The sequence below is a fragment of the Grammomys surdaster genome, unplaced genomic scaffold (assembly GCF_004785775.1).
Source record: "Grammomys surdaster isolate TR1022 unplaced genomic scaffold, NIH_TR_1.0 237, whole genome shotgun sequence".
Taxonomy (NCBI): domain Eukaryota; kingdom Metazoa; phylum Chordata; class Mammalia; order Rodentia; family Muridae; genus Grammomys; species Grammomys surdaster.
This window is the reverse complement of record NW_021604682.1, coordinates 688,180-710,852: the sequence shown is the minus strand read 5'-3', so window position 1 is coordinate 710,852 and position 22,673 is coordinate 688,180. Positions and strand designations below refer to the sequence as shown.

General features: G+C 52.3%; 1 protein-coding gene across 5 annotated transcripts; it reads left to right on the top strand.

The window, feature by feature from the left end:
• The first annotated feature begins 1,919 nt into the window (after nucleotides 1-1,919).
• On the top strand, nucleotides 1,920-21,031 carry Slc19a1 (solute carrier family 19 member 1). 5 transcript variants are annotated; one of them, XM_028773968.1, is made up of 6 exons: nucleotides 1,920-2,016; nucleotides 8,148-8,380; nucleotides 12,223-12,976; nucleotides 13,188-13,380; nucleotides 14,903-15,044; nucleotides 20,092-21,031. In XM_028773968.1, exons 2-6 carry the CDS (start codon nucleotides 8,195-8,197, stop codon nucleotides 20,359-20,361), a joined length of 1,545 nt encoding a protein of 514 aa, XP_028629801.1. In that variant the 5' UTR covers nucleotides 1,920-2,016; nucleotides 8,148-8,194; the 3' UTR covers nucleotides 20,362-21,031. The 5 variants fall into 5 exon arrangements, with proteins under 5 accessions (XP_028629801.1, XP_028629805.1, XP_028629802.1 ...); XM_028773972.1 differs by lacking the exon at nucleotides 1,920-2,016 and adding an exon at nucleotides 2,513-2,549 and having other exon boundaries at nucleotides 20,092-21,023; XM_028773969.1 differs by lacking the exon at nucleotides 1,920-2,016 and adding an exon at nucleotides 2,566-2,620 and having other exon boundaries at nucleotides 20,092-21,023.
• The last annotated feature ends 1,642 nt before the right edge of the window (nucleotides 21,032-22,673 follow it).

Here is a 22,673-nt window from a genome sequence, read left to right as displayed (position 1 = left end):
CATGGGCCAGACTGAAGGCAACTGCCATGCTTACAGTAGCACTTAAAACAAACAGTAGGTCACTTTCTAGCCAAGAAATCATTCCTCAAGGCACTTGCTCCGTTCCCGAAAGTGACTGTGCCGGTTATACAGAGCCCTCCCAGAGCCAGCATCTGGTATCTTAGACAGCAGACATCCTAGAAACTTCCTTCTTCTTCCCTAAGTCTTCTCCAAATGACCCAGGGCGGGTAGGATGGGGTGGGAGAGGCTGGAATGATGGCTCAGGGGTTAAGAGTACTGGCTGCTCTTCCAGAGGACCCTGGTTCAATTCCCAGAACCCATGATACAGGGGCCTTTCTACCTCTGGTCTACCCCCAAGGTGTAGCTCCTTCAGGAATCCTGACATAGTGACAGACAGGGCTGAAGGGAGCCTCCCAGTGCCCTGGAGTAGATGCTGAGCTTGTCGGGGTAGTTTTCCTTCAGGAATCCTGACACAGTGACAGACAGGGCTGAAGGGAGCCTCCCAGTGCCCTGGAGTAGATGCTGAGCTTGTCGGGGTAGTTTTCTCTCTGTGACATATGGGTCATGTGGATTGGGTATCAATCACCACCTGCTCCTGTGGGTAGGGTGCTCTCACTGAGCCCCAAAAGGGCAGAGACCTGTCTGGCACACAGTCACACTCTTCCTCCACATCCCATCCTCTACCTCATCCAGGGGTGGGTTCTCGGAAGCTCCTATTTTCCATATCTTCAGGAAAGTTGCTCTGAGGCCTTGCCCTTCGGGTGCAGGTAACTGACACAGCCAGATACGGAAGTCTTCCAGCTCTCTCTAAAATTCCTCCAGCTACCCATCCATTAAATTCCAAAGAATTTGGCATTTGTTCCTGTTCCTTTCAACTCACAAGGACTCACGTTATCGGACCAAGTCTGGCACAATAATGGCAGAGGGTCATGCAGATTTCCCAGGGAGGAGGTGGGACAGCAGACAGCCCCAAGAGTACAGTGTCTATGGTACCAACACGTAGACAGCAGGCATTACACTTCCCAAATGCCCCATGATGCCGCCATTGCTTTCCAAAGCTCTGGTCTGAGAAGCACTCTAGATTCCTGGACAGTTCCCTTGTATAGCAACTACAGAAGGCCTAAGTCCGGAGGGGTGTGGCCGCCATGGGCTGGGGAGGAGCAGTACTGGTGTGGAGACTGGGTGCCCACACCTGGGACCCCTATACCTATAGACGACCACCGGGTCAAACCTCCCTACATCCTACCACCTTGGGATCTATTAAACCAGAGTTGCTGGTCGCCCATTCCTCTTTGGACCCATGCCCCTCCCCATTCGTTCTACTTTGCTCCTAAAGTGCATGGTTTCTGGCTCTGCCTCACATGGCAGCTAAGGCAGTGACCCTGCCCTCGCAAGTACTCCACCAAAACCCATCAGGAGGAATGAGGTTGGTTTCCGGGAGCCCCGCCTCCTTCCACCCCATCCCAAGCTGACAGCAACCTCCCACCTGCTGAGGAGCAGCGGAACATCCCTGCTGGAAACCGGGTGTGTGTGTGGGGGAGAGTTTGGAGGATTGGGGGGGGGATAGGTGAATTGGGGTGGGGTGGGGCCTAAAAACGCTTAGTCCAGCTTTCTGTCCCTGTTAACACTCAGGTTGATATAAGGTGAGCAGTTAGTTTTAAGTGTGTGTGTGTGACGGGAGGGAGGGGGGATATCTCCACGCATAGCCCAATCCGTCAGGGCCCTTGGAACCTAAAGACGCTGATACCCAAACGAGGGGCATGCGCAGCTGTTTCAGGCAGTGCATTTCTAGCGGGCAGTCCGTGGCTGGCCAATGCCTTGGTGCCTGGGCTGCTCTAGTAGGTGGGCGCGGGGCGCTCGTCTTAAGAGGCGCCTGACCGAGCAGACTTCTGCAGGCCAGCAGGGGTCAGGGGCGGATCCGGGGAGGGGCCTCGGTCTTAGGCCCGGCGGTCACCTCTGTGCTCGATCAGATCAGGCAGTCGACTGTGAGCTGAGACCCGGTCCAGCGCTGGACGGGTAGGGGGCTCGTAAAGGGGCTCAGGCGGGCAAGGCGGGTTGCGGGGCTCAGGGGTTGGATGAAGAGGAGTCGGGATAGGAGGGGGCGGAGAAAAAGGGACTCATTGGAAAGGTGGACAGAGAGGGTCAGCTTGGGGAGGGAGCACAGGAGCCGGAACACAGGGCGAGCGTACTGACAGGGGCCTGGAGTCTATAGATGTAGGGTCTCAGGGCACAAGCTGGCAGACGCGCCGCGAGTCGTCCGCTCCTCCGGGAACCACATGACCCAGGCGGTAACTAATCGCGAAGGGTGGAGGGCGCATGCACGAATCCCTTGTGGGCGTAGCTACGGGGTGTAGCCAGGTGTTTGCCCCGCCCCTGGATGATCCGCGGCTGCGCCTCCAGCCTAACACGATGGCCACTCCTATGGGGCGTGGTCAGATTAGGTAACCACTCCCCTCCACGCGGCTCTTGAGCCTCCGCGCGGGTTTGTGGGTGTTGTAGTCTGCGTGTGCGTGTGCGCGACCCAGAACGCCGGCTACTGGTTGAACCAGGTACGGGCCTTTGGGACGTAGAGCTGGGGATCCGTTCTGTGCGTGCCTGGGGAGCCACGGGGTAGTGCAAGGTACGGTTCTGTTCCTTCCGGCGTCCTGAAGACGAAAGCAGGCTGAATTCTACACTACAGAGTACCAGAGGGTCCCTGGAGACTGCAGAGCTCCGGGCAGGGTTTGCAGCGTGCTGAGAGCCTGTGGAGTGAGTGGAAGGCGCATGCGGGATCTGCTGGGTGGAAGACAAGTCTCTGGGGTGCATAGGTGCAGTAGGGTGGGTGTGGGACACGGGCTAGTGTCTGTGGGCTGTCAGGGTCCTTGTGTGAATACTGAGCATAGGCGAGGACTTCGGCGTTCAGAGCTCCGGGGCAAGGGTCTGAGTGCTGGCCCGCATCCTGGGCGCATGGTTGCCGAACCGTCGCGAGGGTAACTTCCCAGGCTTCCTGGTGGGACCTCTGAGCGCCATTTCTCTCCTTGTCATTCCTCTGGAATGGAGTTCTTTTGCCTTCAAAGTATCTTCTTCAGGTCAGGAATCACCACGTGCGCCTGCCCCGGCGACTTTAGAGCACGTGTTGCCTGCAAGGAAACCCCACTGTCCACGCCCGGTACGTGGCGCGCCTCCAAGCCCCATTGTTTAGCTCAGAGGTTGGAGGCACCCGGACAACTCTGAACAACTTCCCTTTGGAACAGGTGGCATCTGTAGCTTGCACAGCTGCCTGTAGTAGCAAGTCTTTTCTGTACTTCCAGCGTCTCTGTGACAGGGATGCTGCCCGGAGCTCAGCCCACATTCCCACTTAAAACTCCTGAAGAGTCTTGGCTAATAGCCTAGGAATAAAACCGTATTCGTGTGACTCCTCACCCTGTAAGTGTACCAGTCTTGTGAGTGCGCCTGTCTTTAAGATGCCGGTCGGAACCTCAGCAGGCCAGAAGGTGATTGTGGGCCTTCTCTCAGTGAGGATAGACTAACTCCTTACAGTTGCTTGCCTGACTGTAAAGAAATAGCTCCCTCCCAGGGAGACTTAAGGACTCCCGGAGCAGCACGGATGGACTCAGTGGAACACAGGCCCTCTGACTTTGCAGAGTGTCACGCGTTCTTCAGGCTAGGGAGCTAGATGTGCCCTCCAACAAGGCACTGGAGCTGAGGAAAGAGATTGATTCTGGGCATTTGAGCCTGTGGCAAAGATACAGTCAACATTCAGCTACCACAATGAGAGAAGGGCAAGGGTGCTTTTTTGGGGTCCCTCCACCCCCTTTCCTTAATACAGTCATTCCAAGATTAAAAGGAACCTTCCTGTTTTAAGATAAAACGAAAGCGCTATTCGCTTTTGCTTTGGTTTTTGGGGTGCCGCGGAAAGAATTTTGTGAACAGTTGTATTCCACACTTCTTACCCAACACCCCCCCCCCCCCCATCTCTCATGCAGGTACTAGGCTGGTCAGAAAGGACTGTGTGGTGCCCCTCTCCCAACACCACAACCCACCTGGGGTGCCAGGGATTTCTTTCAGTTGCCTGGAAGAGGTTGCAAGTTAAGAAGCAACGCTATGCTCAGGGCATATGGAGGCTACCTCCACTGTGATGCCCACAAGCTATGAGCTCCCTTCCATACACAGTTTTAACTGTAGAGGACAGGATACCCCCCTACCCCCATCTTTCCTCTGGCTGTGAGCCTAGCTTTGTTAGGAAGAGCAGCCGGGCTATAGAGAAGAAGAGTGTTGTGTCAGAGCTGGACATTTTAACTATGTGGGAGTGATGTCACCTACAATAGAGTGTCATAAACTGACTGGGACAGTCTCTTCCTAGGTAATAGCCTGGCACTCCCTTGACATTCATTCCTGGAGGTGCTGAGAATCCAGGGTGAAGCCACCTACCCCATGCAAACCAGAGTTTGGGCCCCCTTTTCCTTCAGTGACAGCGTGGATGATAGATTTTGACTAGGACCCTGAACTCTGGGCCACTCTCCTCAGTAGCAGCTTTTCCTCTGCCTGGCTTGTGGCAGCTCCAGACCTAGAAGCTCTGGGAAGTATGTGTTTCTAAGCTCTCAATCCCTAGTCCATCCCATGCGCGTTAGCAAAACCTGTGGGAGGGTGGCAGAGCTGTCCCTGCTGCTCTGGAACTGGGGAAGGCAGATCTTTACAAAACTGTTTCAAGTTTGAGCAGAGCCACAGCTGGAGAAGGCCAGAGGGCCTGACAGTTCCTGTTTCTGCCTCCTAGGTATGAGGGCACTGGGCTTTGTTCAGACCCAGGCAATACCTCCTGGCTTAGATCAGAGAAGAGCCAGAGTGTGTGTGTGTGTGTGTGTGTGTGTGTGTGTGTGTGTGTGTGTGTTGGGGGAGGGGGTTGTCCCAGGAGCTTGGAGTGGGGATTAGTGATGGAGCTTGTGGCTTTACCAAGAGCCAGTCCCTAATTCCTAGTCCCCAGGCAATTAGGTTTTTCTGTTGAACGGGTGTTTATGGTGGAAGGCATGAGCTGGGCAGGGGAGATGACTTGGAATGTGGTTCCCTAGAGAATAGGAGATGCCCATGTGTCCCCTGTGAGCACATACCTGGATCCTCATCAGTCACGTGGTCTGAGCATAGAAGCCCAGGGGCTCCTGGGTCTTGTCACTGAGATTGCAGAACATCTTGTGATATAGTAGTCCCCTTGAGCAGACCTAAGTGTGGGCCGGGTGTGTGGGTGGATGGAGTGTTCAGAATCTCAGAGGAGAAGCAGGAGTCTATTTCCTGGACCTTGAGCACTAGCCGAGCTACTTATCCATCTTAGCACTCGTTAGGGCAGAACAGCCTGGTAATCCTAGTGGGGCTCCAGGAGGAGGTCTTCAAGTGGTCTTTATAGCTATGGTGGGGTGGTTTTTATAGCTATGGTGGTGTGGTCTTTATAGCTATGGTGGGGTGGCTTTTATAGCTATGGTGGGGTGGTCTTTATAGCTATGGTGGGGTACCTGTTGAAGGACTGAAGCCAGGCCGTCTTACAGACCCCTGGGCAGGGCCCTGATGGACTCTCACTGTGGTACAAAAGTATAGTTCCCTGGGTGTAGCAGCCTCAGGAGTCTGTGACACTATACATAAGGGAGTAATATAGAGTTTATTCTGTACTGGTGTCTGATAACTTCTGCTACCCCTGGGTTCCAAGAGATACCAAGTAAAGGTGTTCCTGTTATCTCTGGGGGTGACCTTTCAGATGAAGGCCAATTCTTGGGGATTCTTAAGCCCGTATTAGGCACAGAATCCTAGATTTAGCTATATTCCTGGCCACCTCTTAGCCTGGAGGGTGCTTTAGTTTAGGCAAACGCGGTTGCCATGGACAATTGCCCAACCTGGCCAGCCCTAGCAATACATGTCGGGGAAGGGCTTAGCTCTACCTGCACATGCCTCAGCCCCTCTGGAGGGGTCAGTGCCACAGGCTGAACCTCCTGAGTGCTATGCCCTTATTGGCTGTTTGTGTAGCTCAGGGGAAGTTTGCGAGGAAGCAAAGCAAGCCTCAGAGTTTGTCCAGCTGAGGTAATATAGCCTGTGTTTGTGTTTTCTTCAGCCAGGCCCCCTGCCTGGGTCCTTGCTTCCATTCTCCCATGAGAACTTGGGTCCTGTCCCAGGCTCTGCAACTTCGGGGGGCGGGGTACCCGTTGCCCTAGCATCTTCCCAGACCTTCTGGACCTCTGGAATTCTGCTCCCTGCCTCACCCTTCCTTGAAGCTCCCAACAAGCCCACAAACTCCTGCTTCTTCAGGGTCTTGACTGTCACCCTGCTTCTCCCTTGTCGTAAAAGCAGGGGTTAAAGGAAGGGCTCCTGGTCAGTCTTTACAGGGAGCGCACACGCTGAAGGGTCACAGGTCACCTTTCTTTCTTGAACCTCTGTGTTTAGTAAGAACTCAGAGAACATCCTCGGTCTCAGTGTAGGGACCATGGGCAGAGAATCTGATCTCCCCCCAAAGTTCTTATATCAGGAGTTTTCTTTGTCTGTTACTCAGGGATTGAAGGGAAACTCTCACTTAGCTCAGATTTGCAGACACTTCCTGGAACAGGCTGTAATGAGGAACAGAGGAGATATCGGGGAGCCTGTTGTAGAAGGGGTACACCCTCAGCCCCACCCCCACTACTCCCTGTACATGATGCCCAGCCTCTACTCCAGGGGTAGGCACACCGTCCTACGACAGCTCCCTTACACCAATGCTTTATACAAAAGCACATGAACCTATGACGTAGAGAGATGTAGATCTGCCCATGAGCCGGGATAACTTGGGGTCCTGATGAGTGGATGTAGCCCCTGCCTTTCTCTTAGCAAGGACAACTGGCAGTACTCACCGGTACCAGAGCAGCCCGTGTCCAGGACAGAACCGTGAGACAAAAACATGAGCAGCTTGGTTCTTACGGGCACCACAAATACTCAAGACTTTCTCGGGCCTGTATGGTGTGAGGTCAGGTGTCCGCAGCTGGATGGGCCAGCTGTGGCTGGACTTGACCTACCTTTGGGAGGAGGTCTGTAGTCATCTGAACATCAGATCCACCTCTTCCTCTAGGAGTCCTAGAGAGGACTGTGGGATCCCTCGGATCAGCTCCTGCTCTGCCCTTTAACCCTTCTCAGAGCTTGCTTTGCCTCACCCTTGCTAGCCCTTGGTCCCTTCAGCTCACCTGCCTCTCCCACTGACTGTTCTCCCTGTGACTAGCTTCCCTTAGAGCTGCGGGGGGTGGGGGGGAGGGCTACGAGTCAAGATATGTAGACTCAAAGCCCTCAAAGCCACTCTGACTGACCTCCATGTTGTGTCCTAGGGGGCAACTGGTGTCCTAGCCTAGCAGAGCCTCTTCCTCTTACCTTCTCTATTAGAGCACCAGTTCTCAACACCAGCCGAGGTGAGCTGTTCTTAGCTCTGTGTGCCAGGCTGCCAAGCCCTTGAAATGAATCTGAGGTGTTCCCAGAGGGAATTTTATTTATATTTCCCCCTTCCCTTCTCCCTCTTGCTCTGGCCCCGCTTGCATGGAGGCTTTTTGTTTCTGTTTTTGTTTTTTTTTTTTTTTTCCCAAGGGCATCAGATCTCATTACGGATGGTTGGTTATAAGCCACCTTGTGGTTGCTGGGATTTGAACTCATGACCAACGGAAGAGCAGTCAGTGCTCTTAACCGCTGAGCCATCTCACCAGCCCCATATTTATTTATTTTTTGAAACAGGGTTTCTCTATGTAGCCCTAGCTGTCCTGGAACTCACTCTGTAAGCCAGGGTGACCTCAAACTCAGAAATGAGCCTGTCTCTGCTTCCTGAGTGCTGGAATTAAAGGCGTGCGCCACCACTGCCTGGCTCCCAAACTAAAATTTTAAGTGTTATTTATTTATTTAATAAAGATAATTAGTTAATTTAACATGACTTTGATTAATATTTAAATAGGCCTGCATGGTTGAAACTGGTTTGCTTGAGGACTCCTGGAGGCTGTACTGGGCTAGTCTGAGGGAGTGGGCTCCTGATAGTTCTCAGGTTGGCAAAGTAGGTTGAAGATTTGGGTCTGGGGCCTGCAGCCACCCAAGGCTAACACTGGGTCTTAGCTGAAAGATTGGGAAAGAGCGGGTTACCTGTGGGCTCCTTCGCTGACACCAAACTCTCTGCTTTTCCTTCCTTCCAGGTGGAGTGTCATCTTTGTTCACCAGGTTCCATGAGGAGCTGGGCAACATGGTGCCCTCTGGCCAGGTGGCAGAAAAGCAGGCATGCGAAGAGCCCAGGCAGGACCACGAACTTAAATCCTGGCGATGCCTAGTGTTCTATCTCTGCTTCTTCGGCTTCATGGCACAGTTGCGGCCAGGGGAGAGCTTCATCACACCCTACCTCCTGGAGCATAGTAACTTCACCAGGGAGCAGGCATGTTGCTGGGCTATGAGGGGGTTGGGGGAGGAGCAGCATGGGGTGGGGGTTCTCTTAGTTTGAGAGCTGAGGCTGTGGGAGACTGGGTAGGATGTGGGTTTGGCTCCACCCTAACCTCCACCTGCTACACCGAGCCCACAGAGAGCTTTGGCTCTCTGAGTCATGAACCCAACCAGATAGTGTGTCACTGGGTATCATAGAAAGGAACCCTGTGCCTGCTTTGGGACTGAGGAAGAAGAAGAATGTAACTGAAAGAGTGCTGACTTCTACTACCAGATGGCTCATCCGCCCTCCTGGTAAGAAAGCCCAGGCCCAACCACGCCCCACCTTGCTTGGCACCTGCCTCTGGTAGGGACTTAGCTATTTATGTAAAGAGATTATTGAAGGTGTTTTCTTCTTACTCAGCCATGGGGACAGAGGGTCCTATTGAAAGTCCACTAATGAGCTTAAATCCAAACAGACATGGAGACTTTTTTTTTTTTTTTTGGACTTGCACCTCATACCATACAAGACAGGGCTGGACAAAAAAGGACGAAGGGTGTTGCTCCTTGCTCACCCTGGTTTGTAGCCTCTCTGCTTTTGGTGAGCAGGTGCTGTTCACCACCCCTGTTATAGGAACAAGCATGCATATGGAGCTTCCATTATAATACAATAAAAGAAAAAAAAGAAGAGTCCTTTCTAATTCACAGCCAGTAATGTCATAGCTGCACATGAAGACCTGAGTTTGAATCTTAGCACTTGCATAAAAAGCTAGCCATGTGGGGAAGGCAGAGGCTAGCAGATCCCTGGGGTTCACTTGCCAGGCAGCTTAGCCATTGAGCCCCAGGTCCCAGTGACAAACCCTCCCTTGAAAAACAAGTAGATAAGCACCTGAAGAACACTTTGGCCTCCACACGTGTGCCTATGCTTGTACACCCTTACACACACAAACTCATGCACACACACACACACAGATTCCAGAGGTTAAGGCATTCTGCCAAGCCTTAAGTGTCACTAGAAAACAATGATCACAGGTACTGTTCACCAGCCCAAGGGTGAGTCCCGTGGTCTTAGCCCTTCTGGCTACAAGGGAGGTTAGGAAGCCAGCTGGGTACTAGGCAGTCTGTTCTTGCTGGGCCTCTGTCTTTACAGCATATCTTCCTGCCTGATTTCTGGAGGTTTATCCACATAGATTCAGACTCTTCATATCTAAGGCTTATCTGCAGAATGAGTCACCCACTCTTCTGGTGCTTCAGTGGGCTGAGCAGCTTAGCTCCCAGGGTTTGGCTTTGAGATTTTGGTTTTAGGGTGTGTGTGTGTGTGTGTGTGTGTGTGTGTGTGTGTGTCTGTCTGTCTGTCTGTCTGTCTGTGTCTGTGTGGTTTGGTTTGGTTTTTGGTCAGTCCGGGGAATACTAAGTTGTAGGGAATTGGTTAGAATCCTTAGGTATAAAGGTTTAGGAGTATTCCAGAATTCTCTTCAGAAGGGTGCATATGTGTGTCCTTTGTCTGTGTGGTTTGGTTTGGTTTGGTTTTTGGTCAGTCTAGGGAATACTAAGTTGTAGGGAATTGGTTAGAATCCTTAGGTGTAAAGGTTTCGGAGTATTCCAGAATTCTCTTAAGAAGGGTGTGTATGTGTGTCCTTTGTCTGTGTGTCTGTGTGCACAGCAGACCTTGACTTAAGAGCTCCTGTTCATCTGGCCTGATCCCCCTGCTTCATATTCAGGTTGCTACCTGGACTGTGTAGACTCTGTCAGTGGCCTGTTATCTAGACACTGAGTCCCTTCCATTTCTTTCCTGGATGGCGGAGGGGGGGCTCCTGGCAGTCCCAGTGCATTGCTGCTGTCCTTGAGAATGGTTGCCTTTCTCGTTAACTCAGCAAGACAGGCACTGGCTAGGTTAGCCATCTTCTGAGTCTTCCCTTTCCCTGTTCTGAGTTCGTGAAGGTACTCACGGTCTAGGTCTGCCTGGTTCTTTCCATTACAGCTGTGGCTCTTGGGAACCCCTGCCCCCCTCAGGTATAGCCATCTTTCCCATTCTCAGAGAGTGTTCTCTCGGACTGGGTCATGCCATGGTTCCTGTGTCCCTGCATGCTGTATCAGAGCAGGCCTCCTGTTCTGTTAATGAGCAGCCGATCCTATGCTCGTAGTGTTAGCTTGGGTGCTGCCCCTTTGCCCTATGTCCTTCTGTATCTAGATCAGGACTAGCTCTGGACTGCACAACCAATTAGGATCCTCTGATGCCTGGGGATCGTTGGGCAGTGCTGGGCTTAGGTGGCAGGAAGACAGCTTATACCAACCAGTTGGCTGGCTACCTGACAGATCCTACATGTTGTAGAGACCTTTTATAGATACCTCTTCCCCAGGAGCCTTCCAAATGGGACCCAGGATACAGGCCAGCACAGAGACACCCCTACCCCTCACCCCCATCCCGTCGGCCCCTTAACCGAGCCAGAGTGATGTAGAGCAGGCCAGGGACCTCAGGCTGTTTGCAGCCGGAGCCCTCACTGGTGCTGAAATCTCTGGAATGTCCTGGCAGGAGGTGGATCATTGTGGAAGGGACCTTGAGGGCCTAGGGTAATCAGGATTATTTGGGGTGAAACTTGATCTCTGTGGGGCACCGGATCAGGAGGAACCACTAGGCAGGAAAGACAGATTTTCTTGATTCTCTGGGGCTTCTTTGTATATTGGCCCTCCTACTTCCTGAGCCTCATCTCTGAGGTCTGATTTATCAGCTGCCCCGGGGTAGCTTGTGGTTGGCCTGAGGCAGCCTGCACTTGGCCTAGGGGTGTCAGCAGTCCATCTGGGCTTTCCACTTCCCTTACATACTGAGCCAGGTTCTGTTTGTGAGGTCTTTAATTTTCCATCCGTGAAGCAGGGCGGCTGTGGTATCTGCTGGTTTCTTGGGGCATTGGGTTCTTTCGAGTAAGGTTGGCCGCTTGCTAGTGGTTGGGCTGAGTTAACACTAGGGTGTAAGTCAGTGTGACCTGAGTCCCAGTCTCTGGGAGCCCAGGAGGACCCATCCGGCTCCCCTGTGTGCACATTAGTTGGATCTAAAAACGAGGTCTAAGACAGCCTCTGCTGAATCTCGTTTTGGCCTAGGAGGAGATTCCAAGCATGTCCGCCACCCAGGGAGAGAGGTCAGGAGGACATTTGGGTTTCACCGGGATGGAGGCTCTCCCTACAGAGCATCCACGAGGCCCTAGAGACACCTGGCTTGGCCTGCCCACACTGCCAGTGGGCCTTGGCTTCCTTCGGCAGTAAAGAAGAGTCTGAGGCAATGTCCTCCGATACTCTCCTTATAGCAGATAGCTCCTCCCCAACCCCCAATCTCTGTGCCACAGCAGGAGCCGGGTGAGTGTGGCTACTAGAAGCTGGCCTTAATGAAGGCTGTGAAAATTGGATTCTGCGGGCAGCATGCCCAGTTCTGCCTAGTGAGGTGGGGTGGGGTGAGATGGCCTCCTCCTCCTCCTGGCCTTCCCTTCCGTGTGTCCTCCCTAGCTGTTATGTTCCCCCCTCACCCCACCCCCATCTCTGATACCATCCTCTTGTAATAGGGACTGAAGAAACCTGGGTTGGTGTCTACTGGCCTTTGTACTCTTCTCTACCTAGGTTTCAGATGAGTGCACATCAGAAAGCCTAGGTAAGGTGACCCACGTGTAAATGAATGATGGCCTCCCTTACAGTCTGACAGCTTCCCGTGAGTCATGCAGTTTCTCAGGCTAGAAAAACCATCTTGGTTTCTAGGCTCCCGTAGCAGTCATCAGGGAGACGGGGGCAAGGTAGACTCTGGCTTGCTCACTCGGTAGTACTCAGGGACGCAGCCAAGTGGCCTTACTAACCAGTGCCTGCCTGTCCACACAGGTGACCAACGAGATCATTCCGATGCTGCCCTACTCCCACCTGGCCGTGCTGGTACCCGTGTTCCTGCTCACCGACTACCTGCGATACAAGCCAGTCCTGGTCCTGCAGTGCCTGAGCTTCGTGTGCGTGTGGCTGTTGCTGCTGTTTGGCACCTCGGTAGCGCACATGCAACTCATGGAAGTCTTCTACAGCGTTACCATGGCGGCGCGCATTGCCTACTCCTCCTACATATTCTCCCTGGTGCACCCCTCCCGCTACCAGCGCATGGCCAGCTACTCCCGGGCGGCGGTACTGCTGGGAGTCTTCATCAGCTCTGTGATGGGCCAGATGCTGCTCACGCTGGGACGGATCTCCACCTATATGCTCAACTGCATCTCCCTGGGCTTCATCCTCTTCAGCCTGGGCCTCTCCCTCTTTCTAAAGCGTCCTAAGCGGAGCCTCTTTTTCAACCGAAGTATACATGTGCGTGGAGCTTTGCCCTGTGAACTGGATCAGATGCACCCGGGGCCCGGCCGGCCAGAGCCTGGGAAACTAGAGCGTGTGCTGGGCACTTGCAGGGACTCCTTCCTGGTGCGCATGCTAAGTGAACTGGTGGAAAATGCCCGGCAACCACAGCTGCGTCTCTGGTGCCTCTGGTGGGTCTTCAACTCTACAGGCTACTACCTGATCACCTACTATGTACATGTCCTGTGGAAAAACATTGACAACAACCTCAACTACAATGGCGCCGTAGATGCTGCCTCCACACTGCTGAGTATGCACTGGAGGGCCCTAGAGGGTCCCAGCTGGACCCCAGTGGGCCTGTAGTCCAGCCTTACCCCTTGCCCTGGGATAGACCACCAGTGTAGGCTGCCCTGTCCCTTGCCCTACCTTGTCCCCGCTCCAGAGCCACCCTAACTCAGTCCTTCTCTCCCATGGTTCCACTTGCCTGAGCTCAGCCATGACTGAATGCCTCCTATCTCCAGGCGCCATCACGTCCTTCTCCGCGGGCTTCGTGAACATCCGCTGGGCTCTGTGGTCCAAGCTGGTCATCGCAAGTGTGATAGCCATCCAGGCCGGCCTGGTCTTCTGTATGTTACAGACCCAAAACATCTGGGTCTGCTACGTGACCTTCGTGCTTTTCCGTGGGGCCTACCAGTTCCTTGTGCCCGTTGCCACGTGAGTGAAATGGTATGGGAGGGACTTCTGGAAGGTTTTGTTGGGGAGCCTAAGGCAATGTGGGGGAGTTAGGTGGGAGGCCTGACCTGTCTAGACACTTTCGGCTGTGTCTACTACACTGGTTTCCTTAGGTCCCACAACCCCTATAAGGACAGAGCGTCCCCTGCAATCCCAGCTCTTTCCCGCCTCTGCCAGTCCTTCCTGAACCCCTATAGTGTTGCCGTCCTATAGACTACCTAAAGTTGACCAGCACCCCACCTTCTCACCATGGAGACCCTCCTTCCATTTGATTACCTGCGCCCCCTCCTGCTTTTGACCCCCTCTCTTTCTGGACTCTTGCTCTCCCAGCTTCTCTAAACACTACTTCCAAGCTCAGACCTCAGGAGGCAGAAGCAGGCAGAGCTCTTGTGAGTTCCAGATCGGCCAGAGATTCGTGGTGAGACCTTGTCTAAAAGACACGAAAAATAGGCTCCCAGACGTGTGCTCACATCACCAGATGGACATACACATACACACACCATCCACTACATGTGCACTGACACTACACAGTCCATGTTTATACTACACATGTACATGAATCAGTATGCCATATATATAGACTATCTATGTATGTACACATACATACACATATATACACATATACACATGCATATATGTATACCATAGGTTTCATACACCATATGTACTTGGCATTTGCGCTGTGCACGTGCTCACACCACACACAGCCACTTGCCGTCTGGTATGTGCCACCGTTTGCTTGCCCACTGTCTGCCTCTTCTGGGAAGAGCTTGGCTCCTGCCTACCTTCCAGGGCTTCCTAATGCTGCCTTCTCCCTCCTCAGACTGCCTTCTCACATCCCCTGGCCACATACTCCTGCCCTCCGAGTTGAGAGCACATTCCTGTTCCCAGTCTTCTGGAGTCAGTCTCTATAGGCATGTCCTGAGCCCCACGCCTGCCCTGGGTCAGCTGCTATTGGCTGGTGGGCACATATTGGGAGGGCAGCACTATGCACAGGTGCACAGGGTGGGGGTATGGATGGGAATCTCAGAGTTGTGTGTCTGTGGCTTAGCTCAGTCTGGTGGTAGGGTTGTATGACTTGATACTTTGCTGTATTCCTGGGTAGATACAGGAGTCTCCCTGGCTCTGGTTTTATTTGTTTTTTTGTTTTTTTGTTTTTTTTTTTCGAGACAGGGTTTCTCTGTGTAGCCCTGGCTGTCCTGGAACTCACCCTGTAGACCAGGCTGGCCTGGAACTCTCGAGCTCAGAAATCCACCTGCCTCTGCCTCCCAAGTGCTGGGATTAAAGGCGTGCGCCACCACCGCCCGGCTATTTGTTCGTTTTTTATTGTTCTTGTTAATGTATTTGTTTAATTCGATGGGATCTCACTATATAGACCAGACTGGCCTGGAATCTTCTGCCTCCCGTGCTGTGATTAATGATGTCTGGCTCTGTTCTTACCCCTGCCCTACTCGGTGAGTTTGATCATAGGTTTGTTTTTGTTTTTTTTTTTTAAACCTCCCAGTTTTCAGATTGCATCGTCCCTGTCTAAAGAGCTCTGTGCATTGGTCTTCGGGATCAATACTTTCCTCGCCACTGCACTTAAGACCTCCATCACGCTCGTGGTCTCTGACAAGCGGGGTCTGGGTCTCCAAGTCAGTAAGCAGGTAAGTCCCAACTTCAGTCCTATGTCGTTGGGGGAGGGAAACTCATCAGGTAGTCATGGTGGAGCCTCCTGGTGTGGTTTATTGTCAGAGGACACAGGCCACAAGCCCATTGTCCCTGGAGTATACAGAGTGTGACCCACATTGGTAGCAGGTAGTAAGACAGTTGGACAGGTTCACATTTCCAGGGGCACTTGATGTGGTAAAGTTAGCCATTTTTAAAAATTTATTTATTATATTTTATATAATAATTATGTTTATTATATTTAATGTATATATAATTATAGTAGTATATGTTATATAGTATTCCATCTACAAGTATGCCTACACACCAGAAGAGGGCACCAGATCTCATTATAGATGGTTTCATAACCACCATGTATGTGCCAGGAATTGAACTCGGGACCTTTGGAAGAACAGCCATTGCTCTTAACCTCTGAGCCATCTCTCCAACCCCAAAGTTAGCCACTTTTATCTATCCATGTGTCCCTACCCTGCTCCTGTCCAGGTCCAGGTTGGACCTCTGGGACTTGGAGCCCCAGGTGGCTGGGCCTCCAAGACTGGATGAGTTGTCAGCCATTTCTGAGGCATCTTCATCAGACCTGTGTGTCCTCGCCTGGGCCTGTCCCAGTGACCTCATGTGGTTACAGCTCCTTAACTTTCTGTCACATCCCTTTGGAGGTCGTCAAGACCTAATGGTCTTAAGCCCAGATCAGATGATGTCTGAAGTATTATGTTTAGGAAGGAGATAGGCAGAACCCTTTGGTTGGAGCTGGCGTTGGCCTACTGGCCCCTCTTGGGATGTCTTCAGTTTTCTCACAATAGCCAGAGTTTCGCTTGTATCTGAGAAACCCCCTGCCTAGTCTGTGATGGGAACAGTGTGACGTAGGTACTGGCCAAGCCAAATGGACTTGATAGTCAGCACATGAGGAGGGATGGTAACTAGGCTCCTTAGCGACAGTCCCCAGGCTATGACTGGCCGGTATCCTAGGCAACCTGTGAAAGCCTTTGGTTTCCCTGGGCTGTAGGCCAGCAGGTTGGTGTGTGCCATGGAGGAGTGCTGACCCACCAAGGGCCCCAAGTTGGCACAACCCTGTCACTGAAGCTTGGCGTTAAGTCTGGTGGGCCAGCGAGGAGGCAGGTGGAGCAGGTGCTTCCGCACGCAAGAGCAGACCAGCATCTCACTGGGAACAGGCTGGTAGCATCTGAAGAGATCCGTGAAGGGAGGGTGCAGTCTTGCCATTTAAAATTTGTACTTGTCTCTAGCTCTCCACAGTCCCTCAGTGCTGCAGACCGAACCCAGAACAGTCAAGTCTTGCCTGGTCCATAGAGTGGTAGATCCAGACCGAGCAGACTACATAATTCTTCATTACCGCCCAATGGCTCTTGGGTACACGGAAGCCCAGGGTTGACTCACAGTTCTGGGTGAGGTGGGGGTAGGTTGGACCAGGAAACAATTCACTGGCTTGGAAAGGCACGAGCTCCCCCTAACCCCCAGAGGAGACTGTCTGTCCTCAAAGAGTAGGGGCTTCTAAAGTGGAGGGGGGCTGTCCAAAGAACCCCCAGGGGGAACCTGATTGGCCCCAGCTATAGCACATTTAACATGTGATTTGTCTTTTAGTCATTGATTTCTTCTTCTTCTTCTTCTTTTTTTTTTTTTGGTTTTTCGAGACAGGGTTTCTCTGTGTACCCCTGGCTGTCCTGGAACTCACACTGTAGACCAGGCTGGCCTCAAACTCAGAAATCCGCCTGCCTCTGCCTCCCAAGTGCTGGGATTAAAGGCGTGCGCCACCACTGCCCGGCTTAGTCATTGATTTCTAAGGACACTGTGCTCTCTGTCTCCTCCCCCTTCTCCCCCTATTGCTGCCTCTTGTTCAGCCTTTGGGTGCCAAGTGGGTGGGGCCTGAGAGGCTCTTTAGAGACTGGTGCTGCCCTTTGTTGTCTATGGTCCTGTTCCATTCCAGCTGCCCTGCAAAGACCCCCTTGCTAGTGTGCTTCAGAGGAGTGGGGTAGGAGGCTTATAGGAAGGAGTCTGGGTCAGCTCTTTCCCAAAGGGTTGGCCGCAAGAGAACTTCTCTTCCTGGGTGTTGCTTGCTCAGTCCTTTTCATCGGCAAGTCCCCCTGAGGGTCGAGGAGTATTCCGATGTTAACTCCTGCTCCGTCCAGGCACATTCCAAGATGTGTGCTGATTTTTCTCTGGCTGGTTTTCTTTGAGCATTGCGTTTTGTTCGTAGTCAAAAGAGATTCCGTCTCCTGCTCTCCCATCTCACGTCTCATCCTGAGTTGGGAGACGGGCTAGGGCAGGAGTCCAGGGAGTGGGAGCAGAGCCAGAGACCACTGAGAACCAGGGTGGAACCTGGGGACTGGCTAGGAGCCAACCTGGATTTGCTGGTTTTTTAAAGTTTGGTTTCATTCACGTCCAGTTTAAGAAACCATGCAGAGACTCGGGGTCCTATTTCTTTAGTTCAGTGTCATAATCAGGATGTTGATTTTCAGTCAAAATCCAGAACATTTCATCCCTTCGGGACCCTTGGGATCTGACTTAGTTAGGGCTTCATTGCTATGAAGAGACACCATGACCAAAGCAACTCTTCTAAGGACAGCATTTAATTGGGGCTGGCTTACAGGTTCAGACGTTCAGTCCATTATCATCAAGGCGGGAGCATGGCAGGATCCAGGAAGGCATGGTGTAGGAGGAGCTGAGAGTTCTATATTTTCATCTGAAGGCAGCCAGGAGGAGGGTTTCAAAGCCCACGCCCACAGTGACACACTTCCTCCAACAAGGCCACGCCTACTCCAATAAGGCCACAGTTCCTAGTAGTGCTCCTCCCTGGGCCATGCATATTCAAATCACCACAGGATCCTTTCATGGCTACAGCCACTCCCTTCATCTGTGGTCTGGGAATATAGGTGTTCTCCCTGGAGGTGGCTCCATCCTCCTGTGCGTGCACGTGCCCTTGGGCTTTTCCTCAGACCAGGGCAGACGGTGCTGTGGGTGTGCCTGGGCTAGCTGCTGAACTTCCAATGCACTGTGGACTGTGTTCAGTCCTCGCATCTTACAAGTTCTTCCCTCGAGTTCATATGAACATAGGTTTTATTTCTCCTGGATGGGAGCCCAGAAGTGGAGCTGTGGATTCCCAGTGGGGACCATTGCTGTCTTACCAGCAGGGTATGAGAACCCATTTCCCCAAATCTTCATCAGCGCTTGATATACCTCTTTCCTATTAGCCATTCGCACGGGTTGTTATGTGCTTTTCTCTTGGATGCATTCGTGAAACCAGACTTTCTTCTATGCTACCTGTCTCTAGAAGACAGCAATGATTTGATGTTTGGGACTGCAAGGGTATTATGTGTCTGTCGTGCGAAGACTATATCACTGGGCCCTCTTATTGTTGACAGGCTATTGCCCTGATGTTTTGCCTGTATACCTTCAGAATCACATAAGACAGTGTTAATCAACTCTGTTTTCACCACCAGACATAACTTAGAAAATACAAGCCAGGCATACATTGAATGCCAGCACTCAAGGGAGCTAAAACTGGAGGATTGTGAGTTCAAGGCCACCTGAGCTACCTAGTGAGCCTGTCTCGAAAAATAGAAGCAAGGACAGAGAAATGAAGGCTGTGTGTGCTGTGGTCTCTCCTGATCGATTAATTCCCCTTGTCCCACAAGCCCTTCTTGCATTGTTTCCTCTTGGTTAGCTTCTTTGGTCTGAATGTGTCTTACCTTTCATCCCTTATTTCTTGCCAACTCTCTGTTCTTTGTATTTCTGGATTATTCTTGCTGTTTGCTGACCTATTTCATGGTGGTCGCTCTAAAAATTTTCTCACATGATTTCAGTACCTACTGGCTGCCTTTGGTGTCCAGAGGCCTTGGTGTGAGGTCAGCGGTTTCTGATGTACTGAAGCAATAGCAGAGGTCAAAGGTCTCCTGGTACTGTGTGCTAAAGCTAAGGGGTGGAAAAGCCTTGCCCTCTCAGCCCTGGCAGTGTAGGATGGCCTGCCCTTTGGGTAGAGTAGGAGTTCTAACTCCCATAGTGGTCCCCTCAGTGCAGTGAGCAGTGAATACCTCATTGCTCCAGGGGTGTGTGTGTTGGGTCCAGTCACTCCCTGAGTGGTTGTTACTGATATCATGAGGGTAAGGCTAAGAAGCAAGGTCATTACCAGGAACGCTGTGAGATTTAAGTTTCTTCCTGTGAGTCTTGCTTGACCCCACCCAAAAGGTCCTCCTTTGTGTCTGATTGAGGTAGTCATGTGGTACTTTCCCTGTAGCTGGGCTCTACCTGTGCTGAACTTCCCGCTGCTTCCGATCCAAGATCCATGAAATACCCCTAGTGCTTGCCATGAATCCTGAGGTCTGGCTGGCTGACACTTCTCTCTACCCTTCCCCAGTGGGTGTGGCCCACAGCATCCAGGAGTTTGATTGACACAGGGGACTGGGGAAAGGATGTAAACCCTTCTTCATAACAGAAGTCCCTAATGGGCGTTTCTGAGTTTGTTTGAGGTGTGATCATTTCCGAAAAGGTCCCAAGGGGCTTCGAGAAGCTAACCTGCCTCTACTGGGGCCACTCCAAGTTCTCGGACCTTCTGGCAATAACCAGGTTCCTCTCTGGGAGGGAATGTATCTGGTCCTTTAGGAAGAGGTGTGACCCATGGCTGCCTGGCCCCTCTTGGTCAGAACTGAGGCTCTGTTCAGTCTTGATTGTGGCCATGGCCTAGAAAAAGCCCTAGGGAATTTTCCTGGAACCCTTCTGGTGGCCGTGGGCGTCAATTCCTAAAGCCTAAAAGACCAACCCTAAAGGACCACACAGATGCCAGACACAGGCTCTGGGGATCTTTGGGAAAATGATAAGTAGCCCTTTTGTGGTTGACCATGCTGTGAGAAAGAGGGAAAGGAACCAACCAACCTTGGGGCAAGGCCTGTGACTCCTCAGTGTCCTCTGGCCACCTGGAGGCTGGGTCATGGAGAACCTCAGTGGGACTCCTAGGTGGGGCAAGGGTGGGGGTGGTGAGCACCAAGTGTGAGGTCACCCCGACTCTCTCTCTTTCAGTTCAGTATCTACTTTGTATACTTCCTGATGATGTCTGTCACCTGCTTTGCCTGGGCTGGGCTGGATGGCTTGAGGCACTGCCGGCGTGGCCGCCACCAGCCCCTGGCCCAGGCCCAGGAGCTGAGGAGTCCCTTGGAGAATTCTGTGCAGGCGATAAGCCTACCGGATGGAGACCTAAGAGGACCACAGCCCTCAGCACCACCACAGCTGCTCTCAGAGGATGGCATGGAGGACAGCAGGGGGGACCTGAGAGTCGAAGCCAAGGCTTGACCTGTCTTGACCTTCCTAGCTTCATCCCAGTTCAGTAGCCGGATTCCTGACTCCGAGTCCTGACTCAGACTCCTGTGTGCACTCCATCCTCAACCAGCCTGGGCCTGATGCCACAGTGCTCCCAGTCTACGTTGCCTTGACTCTCAGCGCCCAAGACATGTGGGGGCCCCCTGTTGCCTTTCAGGAGCCCTCAAGTTAGGCCACAGAACTCTACTTAGGGGCCACCTGTTTTAACTGAGGGGCGATAGATAGCATGTCCTTCTGGTAGCCTCTGAGGACCCTAAACAAGCCTACTCCATGCTTTAGCAATGGCTGGGGCCTGCTACAGACACCCAGGGCAGCTCCCTGGCTTTGTAAAATGCATACCAGGCCACTGCAAGCCTGGGTTGCCTATTGCTTGCCAAGAAGAACCTGTGTTGGGGTCAACTATGCCCACCAGGCCGATCTGCCCTTTGCTCTGGGAAGCTCAGGACAAATCACGTCTGCCCCCAGGGCTAGTGAGATAGCCCGGACACCAGCCAATGTCCACTGAGCCTGCAGGGTGCCAGTTGCCTGTCCCAGGCTCCTGGCTAAGCTGCCATCCTTCCACTGTCGGAGGTGCTTGTTTGAGTGGTTATCTGAGTTTTTTTTTTTTTTTAAACTTGACATTAAAATGGAGAACTACATTGGGCTTTTTCTGTTGTGAGAAGCTGGAGTCAGGAGCACTAGACATATTCCCATCTGATGAGGAAGCAGCAGGTGTCAGCCCAGTGTCCTCCCTTGTCCTTCCCGTCATCCCTAAATGAGTTAGTACAGACTTGTCACACTCGGGCAGCCCAGAGGACTGTAGGTGTGCCAGCCTTGATCGGAACTGAGACCCTCCTAGAGGGGAGTGCTTTCAGGGGCTTGCACTGGGAAAGTAGGTTTCCTGGCTCCGCTCCTGAAAGCTGTCAGCGTCAGCCATGAGGTTAGACTATCTGGGGCAAGAGCACTTTTCCAGATACCCCAGTATGAGGAGGCTTCTCATTCCGTGCTGGCCTAGCCTAGCAGCTATGGGCTGTGATTGATGTCACCTAGCTAAAGCTACACACCAGAGACTAGGCCTTTGCTGTCTTTGAGTTGACTCTCAACTCCAGAGCAAGATCTGACACCCCTAGGGGATACAAGCAGTATCCCCTCTGGCTGGTGGTAATGGGTCATCAGCTCAGTAGAAAGCACAATTACTCAAGGTGAGGCTGTTGAGCCAATTGTGCCTTAGGACCTACCTGCAGGTCCACTTCTGGAAAGGTTATCTTGGAGACCCTGGGCTGAGAAAGAGGTCGCAAGTGGGGCTGCCCTGCTGGTGATTACAGAGGAAGGACATCCATAGTCTACCACAGCACGCTGAAGCCTTGCTGAGGAGGGCTAGCTCCATCCCTTCTAGGCTTGGCGGTCTTGTAGGACACCACTGTTGGACCTTTACCACAGGCAGAGATGATATGTGGTCACCCGTGCTGTACCAGCCCCCACCCTGCAGCCATGGAGTAAGATGGGGCTTGCTGATACTCAAGCCTCTCCCAGCAAAAGCTCTCCCAACAGCACCTGGCCCAGCCTTGCCTTCAGGTCTGTAGCCTTCACCTGGCAACCTGTACTGGTAAGGATAGTCGCCTCTCTGCTCCTGGACCCTGTTAGCCACCAGCTGTTCTTTACTTGGCCCTGGTCTCCTCTGTGAAAGCAAGCACAGTTCCTGAAGATAGCCACAGCCAGAACATGGTAGTGAATACAAGTGGTAAATCTGGGGCAGAGTAAACAGATAATGTGTAAAAATTGGGAAATTTGCTTTATCTGCGTGAGTGCTTGCTTGCACATGTGTGTATGCATCACGTGTGTGCCTAGTGACTGTGGGAGCCGAAAGAGGGTGTCAGAGCCCGTGAAACCAAGGTTAGGAATGGTTGTAAGTTGCCAAGCTGGCACTGGGAACTGAAGTCACAATGTGTGCACTGCTGGATACCAGGTGGAGGGTACTGTTAGCATCTGAACATGTGTGTACAGTACATTCTGTGCACATGTATGCCTGCACACCTTTGTATATAAACACGCCTGCGTATCCCTTTGCATACCTGTGCACGCTTCTCCATACCACACGTTCAGGCATGCCACTGTATGCCTGTGCACACTTGTGCACATACACATGAATGGTCCTGTCCATGTATACAACTGTGCAGTCTTTATACCCAGCCAAACCTGTGGATCTACACACCTGACCGTGTACACCAGTGTGCTCATACACACGTGTTTGCCTGGTTCATGTGTGTACATACAGACCCGTATCCATGTATATACAACTATATCCG